At 43.5% G+C, this 21396-nt stretch overlaps 1 protein-coding gene across 1 annotated transcript; it reads right to left on the bottom strand.

Annotated features, from left to right (window-relative positions):
* Positions 1 to 151: 151 nt before the first annotated feature.
* On the bottom strand, positions 152 to 20968 carry firrm (fignl1 interacting regulator of recombination and mitosis). Its single transcript, XM_084164683.1, has 23 exons — positions 20852 to 20968; positions 20322 to 20410; positions 20117 to 20221; positions 19607 to 19747; positions 19261 to 19423; positions 18999 to 19083; positions 18671 to 18809; positions 17968 to 18119; positions 17730 to 17878; positions 16172 to 16301; positions 15445 to 15631; positions 14043 to 14125; positions 13728 to 13779; positions 13128 to 13217; positions 12606 to 12791; positions 10065 to 10181; positions 9886 to 9981; positions 5744 to 5857; positions 4833 to 4937; positions 1327 to 1407; positions 1077 to 1223; positions 448 to 699; positions 152 to 293 (listed from the first exon to the last, which is right to left on the bottom strand). The coding sequence occupies exons 1-22, from the start codon at positions 20886 to 20888 to the stop codon at positions 460 to 462; spliced, it is 2688 nt and encodes an 895-aa protein (XP_084020809.1). The 5' UTR covers positions 20889 to 20968; the 3' UTR covers positions 152 to 293; positions 448 to 459.
* Positions 20969 to 21396: the final 428 nt, after the last annotated feature.

The following is a 21396-nucleotide window of genomic DNA, read 5'->3' as shown; positions in this document are numbered from 1 at the left end:
GTAACGTCACATTCACTACTTATCACCTGAACACTGCATATTCACCAGCAGAGGGCAATCATGAACCTCTTTTCTTTTGTGAATCCAGTCTGGACTGACATTTGATGGGTAAACACCCAACTTACTGAAATGAACCTGAAAAGACTCCATATTTAAAGGTATTCATGTTTAATAAGGACTGACCCTTCTCCCCATACAAACCCTATTTTATAAAGGGATAAAACAGACAACATTAACACACGCAGACTTAAAACAAAGCTCAAAAAAAAAAAAAAAAAAAAAAAACTTTGGGGCTATTAATAATATGCCATTTAGCAGACGCTTTTATCCAAAGCGACTTACAGTCATGCGTGCATACATTTTTGTGTATGGGTGGTCCCGGGGATCGAACCCACTACCTTGGCGTTACAAGCGCCGTGCTCTACCAGCTGAGCTACAGAGGACCACATTGCCAGGTGGCTAGCGATTTGGTGGTCTGGCCGTGCTGATGTGGGTTATCAGAGTCTGCAGCTCCTGTAGTCTGGACGTCACCCAATGTGGAGGGGGGGCAGGGACAGGGGTGGAGGAGGGGATAACTGTGTCGGTGGTGCGCCCCTCTACCAGCGTCTGCAGGGCCCTCAGGGCACTCTCAGCTGTCTGGAGGTAAAGTCTATACTCCTCCTCAACGCTGGTTTCCTGCCGTGCTCGCTTGGGACAGGGCTGGATGGGGGGGGGGGGGGGGGGGGAGTCATGAGTCACTATCATTACTGTATCACTATGCAAGTCACAGAGAAACTGATTGAATACTTACAAAATACATCCTAACTTCCTTTAAGTAATCACTGATCAGACAGACTTGATTGGTGACTAACGTACTAATGTAAGATCAGTATTTACATATAGGAAGGGAGGAGTGGTGAATAAGGTATTTTAAGCTATTGGTTCAGTGCCAGAAACTGTTGGTTTTGAATTGTCATCCTCTCACTGGCTAATTCTGCCAAGTTTTCCCATTAACAGCTTTTGCAGAGTTAATCTTCCACCCCAAAAAAAAAAAACACAGATTTAATATGGTCACTGGCATCAGCCTCATCACTCACCTCTGTGTCAGCAGTGGACTGGTCATCACCAGCAGAAGCAGCAGTTTCCTCATTGGTCTCCAGCCTGTTGTTGTGTCGCTCAAGAACAGACGTCTCCAATCTTAACCTCTCAAGACGAGTCTCTAGCGTTTCCTGTGCGTTAATAGTCTGGACGAACACAACAACATGTTCAGTCCCTTCCATCTTTAATTATCTCCCGATCAATGACTGTGTATTGGATGTGGTTTGTGGGGGGGGTGGCATTCATTACCTTGCTGAGGAAATTCACCACTTTGTTTTTGGTGTCTTCTGAAGACAAGCTCTGGGATATCACCTCCTCGTGATTGGTGACCTGAAACATGAACATTTATACATTTGAGTCATTTAGCAGACACTCTTATCCAGAACGACTTACAGTTAAAGGTTATATACAGTGCCTTAAGAAAGTATTCACACCCCTTTACTTTTTCCACATTTTTGTTGTGTTATAGCCTGAATTTAAAATGGATTCAATTGAGATTTTGTGTCAATTATCTACACAGAATACCCCATAATGTCAAAGTGGAATTTTGTTTGTAGAAAATTGTCTTGAGTCAATAAGTAATCAAACCCCTTTGTTATGGCAAACCTAAATAAGTTCAGGAAGAAAAATGTGCTTAACAAGTCACATAATAAGTTGCATGGACTCACTCTGTGTGCAGTAATAGTGTGATTTTTGAATGACTACCTGATCTCTGTACCCCATACAATTATCTGTAACCTGTTCTCAACTGGCTTACCTGGTTAAATAAAGGTGAAATAAAAAAATAAAATAAAAAGTAAGGTCCATCAGTCGAGTAGTGAATTTCAAGCACAGTCTCAACCACAAAAGACCATAGAGGTTTTTCAATGCCTCGCAAAGAAGGGCACCAAGTAGTAGATGGGTAAAAATAGAAAAAGCAGGTGCTGAATATTCCTTTGAGCATGGTGAAGTTATTAATTAGGCTTTGGATAGTGCATCAATACACCCAGTCACTACAAAGATACAGGTGTCCTTCCTAACTCAGTTGCTGGAGAGGAAGGAAACCGCTCAGGGATTTCACCATGAGGCCAATGGTGATTTTAAAACAGTTACAGAGTTTAATGGCTGTGATATGAGAAAACTGAGAATGGATTACTCCACAATACTAACCTAAATGACAGAGTGAAAAGGAGGAAGCCTGTACAGAACAAACATATTCCAAAACATTCATCCTATTTGCAACAAGTAATACTGCAAAAAAATGTGCAAAGAAATTAACTTTATGTCCTGAATACAAGCTGTATGTTTGGGGCAAATTCAACACAACATCACTGAGTACCACTCTTCATATTTTCAAGCGTGGTGGTGGCTGCATCATGTTATGGGTATGCTTGTCATTGGCAAGGACTAGGGAGTTTTTTTTGGGATAAAAATAAACAGAATAGAGATAAGCAGAGGCAAAATCCTGTAGGAAAACCTGGTTCAGTCTGCTTTCCAACAGACACTGGGAGACTAATTCACCTTTCAGCAGAACAATGACCTTAAACACAAGGCCAAATATACACTGGAGTTGGTTACCAAGACAACATTGAATGTTCCTGAGTGGCCTAGCTACAGTTTTGACTTCAAATCGGCTTGAAAAATCTATGGCGAGACTTGAAAATGGCTGTCTAGCAATGATCAACAACCGTGTTATACAGAGCTTAAAGAATTTAAAAAAGAATGTGCAAATATTGTACAATCCAGGTGTGCAAAGCTCTTAGAGGCTTACCCAAAAAGACTCACAGCTGTGATCGCTGCCAAAGGTGAGTCTAACATGTATTGACTCAGGGGGTTGAATACTTACAGTGGGGAAAAAAAGTATTTAGTCAGCCACCAATTGTGCAAGTTCTCCCACTTAAAAAGATGAGAGAGGCCTGTAATTTTCATCATAGCTACACATCAACTATGACAGACAAAATGAGTGAAAAAAAATCCATAAAATCACATTGTAGGATTTTTTATGAATTTATTTGCAAATGATGGTGGAAAATAAGTATTTGGTCACCTACAAACAAGCAAGATTTCTGGCTCTCACAGACCTGTAACTTCTTCTTTAAGAGGCTCCTCTGTCCTCCACTCGTTACCTGTATTAATGGCACCTGTTTGAACTTGTTATCAGTATAAAAGACACCTGTCCACAACCTCAAACAGTCACACTCCAAACTCCACTATGGCCAAGACCAAAGAGCTGTCAAAGGACACCAGAAACAAAATTGTAGACCTGCACCAGGCTGGGAAGACTGAATCTGCAATAGGTAAGCAGCTTGGTTTGAAGAAATCAACTGTCGGAGCAATTATTAGGAAATGGAAGACATACAAGACCACTGATAATCTCCCTCGATCTGGGGCTCCACGCAAGATCTCACCCGTGGGGTCAAAATGATCACAAGAACGGTGAGCAAAAATCCCAGAACCACACCGGGGGACCTAGTGAATGACCTGCAGAGAGCTGGGACCAAAGTAACAGAGCCTACCATCAGTAATACACTACGCCGCCAGGGACTCAAATCCTGCAGTGCCAGACGTGTCCCCCTGCTTAAGCCAGTACATGTCCAGGCCCGTCTGAAGTTTGCTAGAGTGCATTTGGATGATCCAGAAGAGGATTGTTCAGATTAAACCAAAATATTACTTTTTGGTAAAAACTCAACTCGTCGTGTTTGGAGGACAAAGAATGCTGAGTTGCATCCAAAGAACACCATACCTACTGTGAAGCATGGGGGTGGAAACATCATGCTTTGGTGCTGTTTTTCTGCAAAGGGACCAGGACGACTGATCCGTGTAAAGGAAATAATGAATGGGGCCATGTATCGTGACATTTTGAGTGAAAACCTCCTTCCATCAGCAAGGGCATTGAAGATGAAACGTGGCTGGGTCTTTCAGCATGACAATGATCCCAAACACACCGCCCGGGCAACGAAGGAGTGGCTTCGTAAGAAGCATTTCAAGGTCCTGGAGTGGCCTAGCCAGTCTCCAGATCTCAACCCCATAGAAAATCTTTGGAGAGAGTTGAAAGTCTGTGTTGCCCAGCGACAGCCCCAAAACATCACTGCTCTAGAGGAGATCTGCATGGACGAACGGGCCAAAATACCAGCAACAGTGTGTGAAAACCTTGTGAAGACTTACAGAAAACGTTTGACCTGTGTCATTGCCAACAAAGGGTATATAACAAAGTATTGAGAAACTTTTGTTATTGACCAAATACTTATTTTCCACCATGATTTGCAAATAAATTCATTAAAAATCCTAGAATGTGATTTTCTGGATTTTTTTTCCTCATTTTGTCTGTCATAGTTGACGTGTACCTATGCTGAAAATTACATGCCTCTCTCATCTTTTTAAGTGGGAGAACTTGCACAATTGGTGGCTGACTAAATACTTTTTTCCCCTACTGTATCTAATCAAGATACATTAGTGTTTTCTTAAAAGAAAATAAAAAAAAATAGAATCTTTCTTCCACTTTGACAGATTATTTTGTGTAGATCGTTGACCAAAAATGCCAAATCCATTTTAATCCCACTTTGGAACAACAAAATGTGGAAAAAAGTCTAGGGGTGTGAATACTTTCTGAAGGCACATTGAAGTTCATACGTACATTAAAGTGGTCACTACACCCACCAGTTTTAAATCAACTCACAGCCAAGTGCCCTCAGGAAGAAGGAAACTGGTCATTTCATAGGAATGTTTAAGATAGGAATATAACGTATCACTAAAAACAGTATTCAGGAGAGTCTCACCTCTGCAAAGTGAGCGAAGGCCTCCAGGGCATGTTGATTTATTAGCCAGGACCTCTCAGCTAGCAGGGCCCCAAACAGATCACTCAGCCTGGGCAACACCTGGCTCTGTGGACGACACACACACTGTTGTGGAGTAGTGAACTACATGTAGTCGGTGTTCACCGTTTTGCTCCACGACCCCCACAAGTGTCACGGGACACATCTGAAGGTAACCCATACAAATGTAGCTCAATTGGTAGAGCATGGCGCTTGTAACGCCAGGGTAGTGGGTTCGATCCCTGGGACCACCCATACATAACAAAACTGCACATTTTAGAGTGGCCTTTTATTGTCCCCAGGACAGGGTGCACCTGTGTAATGATGTTGCTGTTTAATCAGCTTGTTGATACGCCACACCTGTCAGGTAGATGGATCGTCTTGGCAAAGGAGAAATGCTCACCAACAGGGACATAAACTAATTTGTGCACAACATTTGAGAGAAATAAGCTTATTGTGCATATGGAAAATTTCTGGGATCTTTTATTTCAGCTCATGAAAGATCAGACCAACACTTTATATTTTAGTTCAGTATAATTTTTCTGGCCATCATACAGTACTACCTGGCCATCATACAGTACTACCTGGCCATCATACAGTACTACCTGGCCATCATACAGTACTACCTGGCCATCATACAGTACTACCTGGCCATCATACAGTACTACCTGGCCATCATACAGTACTACCTGGCCATCATACAGTACTACCTGGCCATCATACAGTACTACCTGGCCATCATACAGTACTACCTGGCCATCATACAGTACTACCTGGCCATCATACAGTACTACCTGGCCATCATACAGTACTACCTGGCCATCATACAGTACTACCTGGCCATCATACAGTACTACCTGGCCATCATACAGTACCTGGCTATCAAGTGGGATGAACACCTTGCCTAGAGAGGCCAAGAAGTCCAGAGCAGCGAGCAGCAGGTCATCAGGACACTTCTCAGAGACCAGGGCTCCCACACACACAAGGGCCTAAAAACACACACAATCAATTTATAGTATACATCAACTGGTAAATAGTCGCAGGTATTTCAGCCAGGTGGCTAGCTCAGGGGCTCTGGCTACTTTAAGCCCGATAGCTAGCTATAACCGCTAGCTATAACCAGCTGGCTAGAAGGATGAAGTTAGAAGCTAACGTTAAACGGAGCCTGACCTCAGCAGGAGCAGTTGACTGAAATTAAGCTATAATCTTAATTTATAGTAGCCTATCTTTTGTTATCATAACAAAATAACGTTGCTTTACAGAGAGTAGTGAGATAAGACAGTGGTGAGGCAGGCTGCAATGAAGGAGGCAGAGGAGACACGCAGAGAGAGGAAGCAAGCAGAGAGAGAGGTGAGTCGTACAGTGGTTCCCGAACTTGGGGTCTCCCGAAATGTAAATGGTTTTTCAAAATAATCTGTAATCTTATCAAACACGTTTTTTTAAAAATAGGTATTGAGTAGGGTTGCACGATATTGGAAATAACTGACATTGCGATATTTTGTTTTTCTGCGATATATATTGCGATTTGAAAAAATACAGGATGTATGCATGATCCTCTGGGAAAAATGCAGTTTGCAAACAGCGACTTTCCAGGTGGAAGTCCTCATTAATAAAGTGTACGGTCAGACTTCTGTAGTGTCGTAGTAAATATATAATGTTATAGCTTGGTCTGACTAAAATCTTGTGCATGACCCATCTTGTGTTGGGCCTTTGTATTTAATACAATGCACAAAGACTTCTATCTTGTCGGCCTTATCAGCAGGTGGCTATGGACAACACCCACGCCATAGGTCTCTCAGTTCTCCCAACTCACGACTTCTTGCTCTGAGGACATACACACACACACCCCCACACACACACACATATACACACACACACACACATCATCATTGTTAAACATACACACACATACACACACACACACACACACACACATACACACACGCACACACACACACACATCATCATTGTTAAACATACACACACACACACACATACACACACGCACACACACACACACACACATCATCATTGTTAAGCACACACACACACAAAAACCCCCTTCTCTTAGGCTGAACATCTGAAGACAGAGAACCCGACTCAGAGCCAATGCAATGGAGGTGACCTCGACCAACTCATCAGGACCAATCAGAAGATCAGAACTACTAGAATCAACCTACTTTATTTTATTGTATAAAATGTCAGCACACAATGTTTAGGGGCTCGCTCTCTCAGATATCTCCCTACGAGGTTGACGAACGGGTCCGTGCACGCGATTCCAGATATCTTTACCTCTGAATAAACTGCCTTATATTATACAATTATCCACCTTGTCCAAAAGTCTCTACTTGGTCTCCGTTCTCCAGTAAACTTGTTTTATCAACAGTAGGGCTCCGTTGTCCGGCTGGACCACAAGTCCGTTGTTGCTGTATAATATTCCACTTGTGACAGCTCTGTTTCAACATGTGCCTTGCATTTCTCGTACAACTCTGGGATGGCAACTTGAGAAAAATAGTTGCGTGATGGCATTACATACCGCTTGTCAAGCGACCGGATCACGTTTTTAAAACCCTCTTTGGTAACCGTGTTAATTGGTACCATGTCTTTGGCGACGTGAAATGTTATTGAATCTGTGATTTCTCTCTGCCGTTTGGAAACTTTCTCGTATGGTGTAATACTGGCAAAGGCATCCGAAATAGATTTTTGCTTTGGAGGGCATTGAGATGCTTTGCACTCGTCATACAAAGATTTGTGGTGCCGCCTTAAATGATCGAACAAAATTGGTCGTGTTGCCTCGTGTTGTGGCAACAATCGCAAGGCACTCTCGACAAAGTACCTGTTTTTGGTCAACATCATCCTGTCTGTAGCCGACATATTTCCATATAATTGACGATGCATTTCTTTTTGCAACCAAATTCTCAATTTCGATCTTTTTTGCCTGTTCCTCGCTCGTCATTTCGTCACGCGCAATCAGAGCCTGCATGGCAACCACGTGCAGAAACCAACTCCGTGTTTAAAATAATAATAATAATAATAAACTGTGTATCCAACAACCCATAAATAGGAGTAAATTACGTTATATCAGACAGATATAATGCTAGTTTAACATTTAAAATATATATATATATATATTGTAGACTTATGTTTACCTTACTAAATCGCACGTTCTGCGATGTTGTGACTATTGCGGATGCATACATCGCAATGTCGATGCTGAAACGATATATATCGTGCAGCCCTAGTATATAGAGTACAACATGTTAAGAGTCAACTATAGGCCTTTTACACTGGTGCTCTTTAGCAGTATACAATATAGAAAACTGAATTGCAGTGCAGTTCACATGATACACAAAGAACATGAACGTGATTATAAAGATAACACATTTCAATATGAACATCTTCACATCCTATTTTGCAATATTTTTGGGGTGGTCCCCAAAAATCTGAAATCATCATGAGGGGCCACAGTGGCTCGCGGGTCTGCCTACCCACAGCCATCCCTACACGTGCAGTCAGAGCCGTCCCTAGCCTTTTGGGGGCCCTAAGTGACATTTTGTTGGGGGCCCCCTCAACTTGCGAGCAAAACCTTTTAGTGGCCCCCCTCTTGACAGCTGAGACAAAACATTGTTTTAGAGTTAATTTCCTGCAATTCTACACATTTTGCCATGGGGCGGAGAGAGAATGTTGTGCAATTCTACACATTTTGCCATGGGGCGGAGAGAGAATGTTTGCAGTTTTGAATATGATATCTGAGTGAGAGCGACTAACAAAATCAATGGGGGCCCCTCGGTCGGTAAATCGACCATGATTACTACTAGTTTAGATAGCCGACATATTTCCATATAATTGACGATGCATTTCTTTTTGCAACCAAATTCTCAATTTCGATCTTTTTTGCCTGTTCCTCGCTCGTCATTTCGTCACGCGCAATCAGAGCCTGCATGGCAACCACGTGCAGAAACGAACTCCGTGTTTAAAATAATAATAATAATAAACTGTGTATCCAACAACCCATAAATAGGAGTAAATTACGTTATATCAGACAGATATAATGCTAGTTTAACATTAAAAATATATATATATATATATTGTAGACTTATGTTTACCTTACAGTAAGGTCCTTACTAAATCACACGTTCTGCGATGTTGTGACTATTGCGGATGCATACATCGCAATGTCGATGCTGAAACGATATATATCGTGCAGCCCTAGTATATAGAGTACAACATGTTAAGAGTCAACTATAGGCCTTTTACACTGGTGCTCTTTAGCAGTATACAATATAGAAAACTGAATTGCAGTGCAGTTCACATGATACACAAAGAACATGAACGTGATTATAAAGATAACACATTTCAATATGAACATCTTCACATCCTATTTTGCAATATTTTTGGGGTGGTCCCCAAAAATCTGAAATCATCATGAGGGGCCACAGTGGCTCGCGGGTCTGCCTACCCACAGCCATCCCTACACGTGCAGTCAGAGCCGTCCCTAGCCTTTTGGGGGCCCTAAGTGACATTTTGTTGGGGGCCCCCTCAACTTGCGAGCAAAACCTTTTAGTGGCCCCCCTCTTGACAGCTGAGACAAAACATTGTTTTAGAGTTAATTTCCTGCAATTCTACACATTTTGCCATGGGGCGGAGAGAGAATGTTGTGCAATTCTACACATTTTGCCATGGGGCGGAGAGAGAATGTTTGCAGTTTTGAATATGATATCTGAGTGAGAGCGACTAACAAAATCAATGGGGGCCCCTCGGTCGGTAAATCGACCATGATTACTACTAGTTTAGATAGCTGGCTAGACTAACTTACACTTTTTTTTTTTTGCTGACATGGGCTAATTGAGTGACTGTCGAAATTGCACCTTGTTTATTCTACTAATCTAGTCCCCCCCCCCCCCCCCCAAAAAAAAATATATGTCTTATCTCGATCGCCCCCTGGAGTTGATAGTTTACCCACCTTTCTTTTACCACTACACCACTGAGCATCATAGAACATGTTAGTGTTCTGTACCTGACAGATGACCTGTGGGTCAAAACTCTTCACCAAGATGGCTGACATGGAGAGGAGGAGTCTCAGAGTGCACTGGATGCTAGGGTGGGTCTGCACCTGACAATGAAAAGGGATAGAGTTACCTTAACAGTCAAACTGTACACCCAAAATGTACTTGTGAGTGTCTGTGTGTCCCTCACCTGACTGGGACACATGCCAACCCAGAGTTGTGAGATGATCCTCAGTGCAGATGACCCACACTCTGCCTCGGGAGATTCACCTCGAACCACCATCAGCAGGGACAACAGCGCTATGTTCTGGGGCAGGGAGGAAGTAAATGGACCGTATTGAGAGTCCATAATGCAGTGCTTTCATCCTCACATACAACCAGGACGGTCCACTTAGGACGACAAGCAATGACCTTATCTGCCCTGATTTCTCACACTAAACAAGATTTATCTTATTGGTACTTTTATCTAAGCTCTTAAACCAAACTCTTCCCCTTATCTAAGCTCTTAAACCAAACTCTTCCCCTTATCTAAGCTCTTAAACCAAACTCTTCCCCTTATCTAAGCTCTTAAACCAAACTCTTCCCCTTATCTAAGCTCTTAAACCAAAACTCTTCCCCTTATCTAAGCTCTTAAACCAAACTCTTCCCCTTATCTAAGCTCTTAAACCAAACTCTTCCCCTTATCTAAGCTCTTAAACCAAACTCGTCCCCTTATCTAAGCTCTTAAACCAAACTCTTCCCCTTATCTAAGCTCTTAAACCAAACTCTTCCCCTTATCTAAGCTCTTAAACCCAACTCTTCCCCTTATCTAAGCTCTTAAACCCAACTCTTCCCCTTATCTAAGCTCTTAAACCAAACTCTTCCCCTTATCTAAGCTCTTAAACCAAACTCTTCTCCTTATCTAAGCTCTTAAACCAAACTCTTCCCCTTATCTAAGCTCTTAAACCAAACTCTTCCCCTTATCTAAGCTCTTAAACCAAACTCTTCCCTTATCTAAGCTCTTAAACCAAACTCTTCCCCTTATCTAAGCTCTTAAACCAAACTCTTCCCCTTATCTAAGCTCTTAAACCAAACTCTTCCCCTTATCTAAGCTCTTAAACCAAACTCTTCCCCTTATCTAAGCTCTTAAACCAAACTCTTCCCCTTATCTAAGCTCTTAAACCAAACTCTTCCCCTTATCTAAGCTCTTAAACCAAACTCTTCCCCTTATCTAAGCTCTTAAACCAAAACTCTTCCCCTTATCTAAGCTCTTAAACCAAACTCTTCCCCTTATCTAAGCTCTTAAACCAAACTCTTCCCCTTATCTAAGCTCTTAAACCAAACTCTTCCCCTTATCTAAGCTCTTAAACCAAACTCTTCCCCTTATCTAAGCTCTTAAACCAAACTCTTCCCCTTATCTAAGCTCTTAAACCAAAACTCTTCCCCTTATCTAAGCTCTTAAACCAAACTCTTCCCCTTATCTAAGCTCTTAAACCAAACTCTTCCCCTTATCTAAGCTCTTAAACCAAACTCTTCCCCTTATCTAAGCTCTTAAACCAAACTCTTCCCCTTATCTAAGCTCTTAAACCAAACTCTTCCCCTTATCTAAGCTTAAACCAAACTCTTCCCCTTATCTAAGCTCTTAAACCAAACTCTTCCCCTTATCTAAGCTCTTAAACCAAAACTCTTCCCCTTATCTAAGCTCTTAAACCAAAACTCTTCCCCTTATCTAAGCTCTTAAACCAAACTCTTCCCCTTATCTAAGCTCTTAAACCAAACTCTTCCCCTTATCTAAGCTCTTAAACCAAACTCTTCCCCTTATCTAAGCTCTTAAACCAAACTCTTCCCCTTATCTAAGCTCTTAAACCAAACTCTTCCCCTTATCTAAGCTCTTAAACCAAACTCTTCCCCTTATCTAAGCTCTTAAACCAAACTCTTCCCCTTATCTAAGCTCTTAAACCAAACTCTTCCCCTTATCTAAGCTTAAACCAAACTCTTCCCCTTATCTAAGCTCTTAAACCAAACTCTTCCCCTTATCTAAGCTCTTAAACCAAAACTCTTCCCCTTATCTAAGCTCTTAAACCAAAACTCTTCCCCTTATCTAAGCTCTTAAACCAAACTCTTCCCCTTATCTAAGCTCTTAAACCAAACTCTTCCCCTTATCTAAGCTCTTAAACCAAACTCTTCCCCTTATCTAAGCTCTTAAAGCCGGTCATGACCTTTCTATTCAACACCTACTATAGGACAGCGGACAACCATGCAGCAGAGAATATTGTAACCATGCCCTTGGTGCTTCTATATAACTAGAGCAAAAAAAAATCACGTGGCAATGAATAAGACCTTCAGCATGATAACTAAGGCCAAAATGTGTCACGAGCATGTGCGTTACAAAAAGTTGCCTGCCTGGCAATGAGGCTGTATAAAACAAGTAGGTTCGGCACTACCACTCCAGCAGAACAGCACACAACTGTTTTGTCCACACTGAAAAGCTATTTAAAGATTGGCTCGCTCCTGGTCTAAAGCAGCTTCTGAAGCATCCTCATTTTACGTCATTTAGCAGACGCTCTTATCCAGAGCGACTTACATTTTTTTTTTTTCATACCCCCTGTGGGAATCGAACCCACAACCCTGGCGTTGCAAACGCCATGCTCTATCAACTGAGCTACATCCCTGCCGGCCATTCCCTCCCCTACCCTGGACGACGCTGGGCCAATTGCGCGCCGCCCCCCATGGGTCTCCCGGTCCTCCTTACCACTTTGTCCAGCTGTCCCAGTTTGTACCCAGCCTGTTGCCAGTCTGTCACAGTGGTGTTAGTTAGGGTGATGACGTCCGCCTCGACCCGCTGCCGGGCGTCATGGGACAGGGCTCTGAGGAGGATGTGACACCACACAGGGAGGTTCTCAGCCTGGGAGGGAGGAAAACGCTCCACCAACTCCATCTACAAACACACACACAAATGTAAAGAAAAACACAAACCACATAATATAATAATAAAATAATATGCCATTTAGCAGACGCTTTTATCCAAAGCGACTTACAGTCATGCGTGCATAATTTTTTGTGTGTATGGGGTGGTCCCGGGGGATCGAACCCACTACCCTGGCGTTACAAGCGCCGTGCTCTACCAGCTGAGCTACAGAGGACCACTGTATCATCACATAGCTCATATCACTTCTCTTTATAAAACCAGAGATCAATAAATACAGCCCAAATACACCCTCCCCCCCTACACACACACACACACGTAGATGTTTTCTCTGTGCTGCTCTCTGACCTGATGGTTAGGGGTCATGAGGAACAGCATGCGTCTCAGCAGCAGGCCCAGATGGACCAGCTGGTAACACTGCCCGCCACACCACTTCACCTGGGGGAGGAGAGGAGAGGATGGTAAAAAAAAAGGGGAAGGCCAGTTTCACTTTATTTCATGACCTGGCACAGTTACTAACAGGTGTCTCGTTGCCCCCCCATGATCCAGCAACACCAATTGTCGCCTCTGTTGGGGTATCAGAGATGCCATAGGTTACAGCCACCCTGCCCACAGAGACAGAGAGAGACGTTGGCCCAATCCCAAATCCACCCCTAAAACCCTGCGCCCTTGTGGAGATCTGACAGGTGTGAGCAATATGGTACCAGCTGCAGCCTGACTTGTTACATCATATTTGTTTACAAATCCTCTCAGATCTCCACAAGGGCGTAGGGCGCAGGCCTTAGGGGTGGATTTGGGATTGGGCCTAGGATAGGGATGATAAACTAGGATTCCTTGAGAGAGGTGTGTGTGTGGGAGAGAGATCACTGGGAGCCAGGGAGAGGTTTTGTGTGTGTGTGTGTGTGTGTGTGTGTGTGTGTCTGTCTGTCTGTAGTCCTCCCTACTCACCAGCTGAGCTGTAAGGAGAACGTGATGCAAGCACAGATCAGCTGTACCGTACCTGCAGAGAGAGGACAGAGTCACTCACAACTGACAACTAACACAGGACAAGGAATGGACATTTACAGTACTGCGACATTTACATTTTAGTAATTTAGCAGACGCTCTTATCCAGAGAGACTTCCAGGTAGTGCATTCATCTTAAAAATGGTGGCTAGGTGAGACAACCACATTTGTCCTGAATAAAGCAGCTGACAGCAGTGGTGATAAAGAAAAGACAAGTGTTAGTGGAGGAAAGGCCCGGGGGTGTGACCAGATGCTCACCGGGCCATGAAGCACCACACGTCAGTAGCCAGCAGGGCTGTCTGGGTGTCAGGCTGCAGCACGGCTTCCAGCAGACTACGCTCCTGATGGACGGAGTAGCACAAAACAGAGGACGGAGAGAGAGAGAGAGAGAGAGAGAGAGAGAGAGAGAGAGAGAGACAGAGACAGAGACAGAGACAGAGACAGAGACAGAGACAGAGACAGAGACAGAGACAGAGACAGAGACAGAGACAGAGACAGAGACAGAGACAGAGACAGAGACAGAGAGAGAGACAGAGACAGAGACAGAGACAGAGACAGAGACAGAGACAGAGACAGAGACAGAGAGAGAGAGAGAGAGAGAGAGAGAGAGAGAGACAGAGACAGAGACAGAGACAGAGACAGAGACAGAGACAGAGACAGAGACAGAGACAGAGACAGAGACAGAGACAGAGACAGAGAGAGAGAGAGAGAGAGAGAGAGAGAGAGAGGAGAGAGAGAGAGAGAGAGAGAGACAGAGACAGAGACAGAGACAGAGACAGAGACAGAGACAGAGACAGAGACAGAGACAGAGACAGAGACAGAGACAGAGACAGAGACAGAGACAGAGACAGAGAGAGAGAGAGAGAGAGAGAGACAGAGACAGAGACAGAGACAGAGACAGAGAGAGAGAGAGAGAGAGAGAGAGAGAGAGAGAGACAGAGAGAGAGACAGAGAGAGAGAGAGAGACAGAGAGAGAGACAGAGAGAGAGAGACAGAGAGAGAGAGACAGAGAGAGAGAGACAGAGAGAGAGACAGAGAGAGAGACAGAGAGAGAGAGAGAGAGAGAGAGAGAGAGAGAGACCGAGAGAGAGAGAGACAGAGAGACAGAGAGAGAAACAGGAAGGTTTGGTATGACATCATAAACTTATCCACAGTAGATGAACAGGGTGAAGGACGATGATCGAGTTGCGTTTCAGGGTGATCATTTTCACCAGAAATGCACTTGATGTTTCCACTAAATAATCTTACATGTTATGAAATCATTTAAGAGTTTTTCCAGGTTAGGGCATGTAGTAACAAGTGCATTCTGGTGTCATCCTAAAACACAACTTTCTTTCTCCCCCATCCTGTCTTTCAACTGAAGAACAGAGTGAAGAAGGTTTGGTATGATATCATAAACACATCCATCATAAACACATCCATCATAAACACATCCATCATAAACACATCCATCATAAACACATCCATCATAAACACATCAACAATTTCATCATAATGCAATCATTTTAGAGTTTTTCCAGGTTAGCCCACGTAAGTCAGGAAAAACTCAGGGGCCAAAGTGCTGTGTGTGTACACTACTTGTGCGTGTGTGTGCGTGTGTAATGCTTACACACAATTTTTACAACAATTTAAAACAACAGTTTGTGGGCAGGGGCCTCACCAGTAGGGGGAAGTGTTCTGGGGGCAGCGATGCCACACGGGCACAGAGCATCACACAGACGTGATGGTGTAGGGTCACCTTCCCTTGGGCTTGACCCTTCATCATCACCCCCGGCAACAGCACTGGAACCCTCCGTTCCACACAGCACCGCCGGAAGCTCTGGAACAAGGCCCGGAACAGAGGCAGTCTGAAGACAGGGCAGGTAGGGGGGAGAGAGAGGGGGGAGGAGAAGAGAGGGGGGGGAGAGAAGAGAAGGGAGGGGGGGGAGAGAAGAGTGGGGGGGAGAGAAGAGAAGGGAGGGGAAGAGAAGAGGAGGGGGGGGAGAGAAGAGAAGGGGAGAGAGAAGAGAGGGGGGAGAGAAGAGAAGAGAGGGGGGAGAGAAGAGAAGGGAGAGAAGAGAGGGGGGGGAGAGAAGAGAAGAGAAGGGAGGGGGGAGAGAAGAGAAGGAGAGGGGGAGAGAAGAGAAGGGAGGGGGGAGAGAAGGGAGGGGGCGAGAGGAGGAGAGAGGGAGAGTGAGGGGGAAGAGAAGGGGGAGATATATGGTGGAAAGAACGACAGATCAAAGAAATGTTTTGGTGAAAGTGAAACACTTGATGTTCTTGATGTATCATGGCGTTTTTGGGAGTATTTCATTGATTCTGTTGAACTACGCAAACTAAATCAAAAACAACAAAAAACACTACTTGACCAATGTTTGGTCTACAGCCATAGTCTAGAGCTCTCCTACCTGGGTGTGTCCTCAGGAAAGTGGCTGCCGTCATACCACAGCTGCAGCGCCTCATCTGGATGGGAGGGGAACTGACCCATGACATTCACCAGCAGGAGGCAATGAGGTAACTCTGTCTCAGGACTCAACTCTACATACAGGTACACAAACAGGACAGGTGGGTCTATTAGGACAGGACTGAAATGCCCCTGTAAGCATTAGGCCAGTGGTTCCCAACCAGGGGTACTAGGACCTCTGGGAATACTTGGCCTATCCACATGGGGTACTTGAGAAGACTCATGAGACCGTAAGCCTACTGGTAAAATGCAAGAGGGGGTACTTCAGGGGTACTCCGGGCATTATTATTAGTGACATGCAGTTCGCAAACGATTCGTTCTTTTTGAACGACTCTTTTTACTGACTCGAGAGTCATGATTCGTTTTTTGTGAGTGACTCGTTCATTTTGGTGGTTTGTTTTTGACCTGCTGGCCGCAATGAGTCCTACAGCAGGTTTTATACACACTCAGCGGCTCCAGACGTGCGCCGACCAACAACCGTCTGTCATTTATCCACGCAGGATAATAGATCAGGCTGCAGGCAGCATAGAGGAGAAAAATACATTTTTAGAAATGATAATTTATCACATGGTGCAAGAATGAATACAATGTATTGATGATTGAAAGTTATCATGGACACAGCTTTGTAGAAGCAAAACATAACTCTGCTCAACAAACTGAAACACAAATCGTTTGGGGGAGGGGCTGCAGTTCGCAAACTATATTGTTCTTATCACACTTTGTTTCAAATGTATCAAGAAATAATCGTATTTGTATGGCAGGCAATCAACATTGTTTAAAGCACACTTTTCCTTCAGTTCATCGTTCGCCGGTAAGGGGTCCTGCGTGCACTGGGCATTATTGTCTCAAATGAACGAAATGAGTCGAAAGATTCGTTATTTTGACTGAACGAGTCGAAAAGATCAGAGTCAGTAAAAAGAGCTGAACTTCCTATCTCTGCTGTTTATGTCCCCTGTGCTTAGGGGTTAAAGACAGACAATGAGCAGAGACCTGATCTTCATAGTAGTACTTTGGCCTTATGAGACGTGAGAGCATTGTGTTCCAAGTTCACCTCTGACCCCTAAATAAAAACCAGAGCACACTCAGTAATGTCCTCAAAGAACACCAACGGAAAGGGTGTGTGTGTGTGTGTGTGTTTGCCTTTGTTACATAAGGCTTGAAGCGTAAAGCATCCCTACAGTACATTGACAGAGGCCCCAAATGGACGTGGGACAGTGTACATGCGCGTAATCAGGAAACAGATTGTACACTTCCAAGACCTAAGGCTCATGTCAGGAAAGCACATCATGGGAAAGACATAAATCACATGGGATAGCATAGACTGCAGTGGGGGGTTTCTTTGCTACATATACTAAATATTTGGTCTTTAGCACTTGCCTAATAACACTGGATCTGTGTAATGTACGGTATTTAATATTTTCCTACACTAGGGTGAAGGAAGAAGTGGACAATTTTTCTATACTAGGCCAGGGGTATTAGGGTGAAGGTAGAGGTAAACTCACGCTGGCTGGGGTTGAGGACTGACTCAGCGAAGGGTCTGAGGGGGAGCAGCTGGGAGAGCAGAGCGTCCATGGGCACCAGAGCTGCTCCGCTCAGCTCCTCAGATAGAGGGGAGGGGAGCACTGGGGAACATAGGCTGGGTGGAAACTTGCTGTGGGTAAAATAGAATAAACGTTAACCACAGAGGGTGTGTGTGTGTATGTGTGTGTGAGAGTTGCAGACAGTGTAGGCTCATTGTACCTGACAATTTGGAGGTAGAGTTGATGGAAGCGTCTGCAAGACTTAGAAAGAAAAGCCTTAAATTCCTTTATGTAGTGAACTAATGTGTTGGCAAAAAATCTGCACATCTTTGTGGTTTTCTGAAACAGCTTGTATTCTGGGCTGTGTGCCACCTGTAAGAAACACAGAACAGCGATTCAACATGACAGCAGGAATGACCAGATCTATCAGAGAACATTGTTTCATTGTCTACCCGTGTTCTACTCTTCACCTCAGGCATAGACATCCAGGGCCACAGCGAGAAGGTTGCATTTCTCTCCTGAATTGACCCGTAACATACTCCGCGCAAAAAAAAAGTTCTCTATTGTGGTGCAATATCAATCAATAATGCATTTGGACACAGGCTTTAATAATAGAAGGAAATCAGCTCATTCAACTCATCAAGGTCATGTTCAGTATGCACGCAACAAAATACATTTTGAAATGAATGAAAGAATAATTGAAATGAATGAAAGAATAATTGAAATGAATGAAAGAATAATTGAAATGAATGAAAGAATAATTGAAATGAATGAAAGAATAATTGAAATGAATGAAAGAATAATTGAAATGAATGAAAGAATAATTGAAATGAATGAAAGAATAATTGAAATGAATGAAAGATTTTCGTATTTTGCTCATAGGGAGTGTTCCTCTGACTCTCTCGATGTGATTGGCCATGTACCTGTGGCCCCACCTGACTGATCTGCCCAGCCAGCTCAAGGCAGCTATGGAACGAGGCCAGCAGGTCATCACACAGACAGGATGTGATGTCACCGTGACGAAGCCGCTCCTCCACCAACGACCCATACTTCACACACTGCCTGATCAGATCAATCAATCAATCAATCAATAAGTCAGCCAACAAAAACAGCCAGATAGTTTTAAATGATCATCTAAATGTAATGTTTGTGGGCCGGACTACACTTACTAAATAATGAATAAATAGGATAGATCAGATAATTAGCCCGATAATGTTTATGATGATTAAATGTATATGGTTCTATACTTACTTAACAATGAATTTCCATGTGTTGGCATGTAGTGCGATGTCAAGGTTTGAGATAACCGAGCATATATCCAGGAGACTATGAATCACTGAGGGAAATAAACACATTTTCATTGTCATCAGAGGCAAAATAATATTGTTAATGTATGACAATGTCTTACCATGTATAGCGTAAATGGTCATTTTTATCTAGTGAGAATTGCTATCCACAAACAACCAGACGGATGCATAAGTCTCTTCCGATACACACACACACACACACACACCTGTGATGACGTCGGAGACGTCGTCCTCCGAGGCTGTGTTCTCCAGGGAGATGCTGTCCATCAGTTCCATCAGGCCTTTCTGTAGTGAGTAAGCCTCTTTAAACAGACCCTGAAGCAGGTCTCCCACCAGGGACAGACGCCCACAGTACACCTCCCCACTCTCCTGGGGAAACAGTTACACGTTGGTACCCTTTCATTGTGATTCCCACAACATATTGTAATAATACCACTGGACTCCATCCAGTCCAAAACTACAGATGGCCATGATGCACTCTTTCAGACACTCCTAGACATAGACTTTTGCACAGGAAGATTCCTTAAAACAGTGAATTCCTTGCAGTCATACCTTGCAGTGCTGGAAGGTGTTCCTGAGGACCTTAAGGACGCAGGAGGGTAAGGAGCGGATAGTATCCAGGGCAGGGGCCTCCTCAAATGAACAGACATGACGCACACAGCCAGACAGCACCTCCAACACCTGCACCATCAACTGGCAAACAGAACCACCCCCAGTTAACGATGTCCACTCAGTACAATTAGCATTCAGATTTGAAGAGGGGAAAACAACTTATACCTTAACACAACAGAGAGAAAGACAGGGGAATGATTGATACAATATATGAGAGAGAGAGAGAGAGAGAGAGAGAGAGAGAGAGAGAGAGAGAGAGAGAGAGAGAGAGAGAGAGAGAGAGACAGAGCGAGAGAGAGAGAGAGAGAGACAGAGCGAGAGAGAGAGAGAGAGAGAGACAGAGCGAGAGAGAGAGAGCGAGAGAGAGAGAGAGAGAGCGAGAGAGAGAGAGAGAGAGTCAGAGAAAGAGAGAGAGAGAGAGAGAGAATTTACCAGCCATTAAGAACACACCTGTAGAATGTTCCGGAGAAAAGAGTGTAGTTCCGTGTTGTGACTGGACAGCCCTCCTACTTGGTTAGTGATCTCTTCCATCAGCCTGTTGAACATCTTCTCTACCTGCAGACATTACAACAGTTAAACATATATACACACACACTGAGCTGATGCTTTCGAATATGCATGTCTGTGTTCAAACAAGAAATGAAATATGTTGTACCTTAGGTAAGACCTTGGAGAAGCACTCGTCTTCCAGCTCTGACTGGCTGAGGTGAGGCAAGAACATGTCTGTGATGATTTTCAGCACATCTAAAAGGAGACACACGTTCATGAAATGAGAGAAAGCATGCCACTGGCCTTTCACTGTAGGCCCTATTCATGGAGAACACTGAATTATGACTGGGTTTACTGACAGGTGACAACTTTATGTCCAACAAAAATTAGAATCAAAAACTGTCTTTACACACCATTATATGAAGAAAAAAAAATAAAAAAATATATATATATATATATATATATATATACACATCCAGTTAAAGTCGGAAGTTTACATACACTTAGGTTGGAGTCATTAAAACTCGTTTTTTCAACCACTCCACAAATTTCTTGTTAACAAACTATAGTTTTGGCAAGTTGGTTAGGACATCTACTTTGTGCATGAAACAAGTCATTTTTCCAACAATTGTTTACAGACAGAAAATGGTAGACCTCCACAAGTCTTTGATTTGATGTTAAAAAGATTAGACTTACGTATATGTTCTTCCCAGCTTTCTGTTTTATAATGCATGGAGTACACAGGGTTAAGGAGTTCAAAAGTATCGCAATATTACTTCACCAGTATATAGCTACACACACAGGCATTAATAATAAACTAGATAGGTCTGAAGTGCATTTGTGCAGACCTGGAACTGATGTTTACAGTCATTTCAACCATAAGTACATTATTTATGCCCCATTATTTACGCCCCATGCCATGTTTTGTACAACAGAGACCCATGAAAGGATATGATGAGTTTGGGGAGGACGGATTTGACTTCCTGCCGACAGGTGTCCTTACTCCACTGGACCACCTCTTCCAACAGAGTGGTCTGCGACATGGTGATGAGGACAGTGTGTGACAGCCCAGGTGGCGTACACTGCAAAGTAAAATAACATTATTTGTCGTACTTTTCTATACGAACCATAGATGTAGTAAGCTACTAGTTAACTCATAGGTTAAACTCAAACGATTTACGATGGAGTTGAGCGGCGACTAGTGTTGGGCAGACTGAGCTCTACCGTCATAAAACGAAGTT

This window comes from Coregonus lavaretus (assembly GCF_964263955.1).
Source record: "Coregonus lavaretus genome assembly, chromosome: 6".
NCBI classification, from domain to species: domain Eukaryota; kingdom Metazoa; phylum Chordata; class Actinopteri; order Salmoniformes; family Salmonidae; genus Coregonus; species Coregonus lavaretus.
The sequence above is the reverse complement of the archived record's forward strand: the minus strand, read 5'-3'. Positions and strand labels throughout refer to the sequence as shown.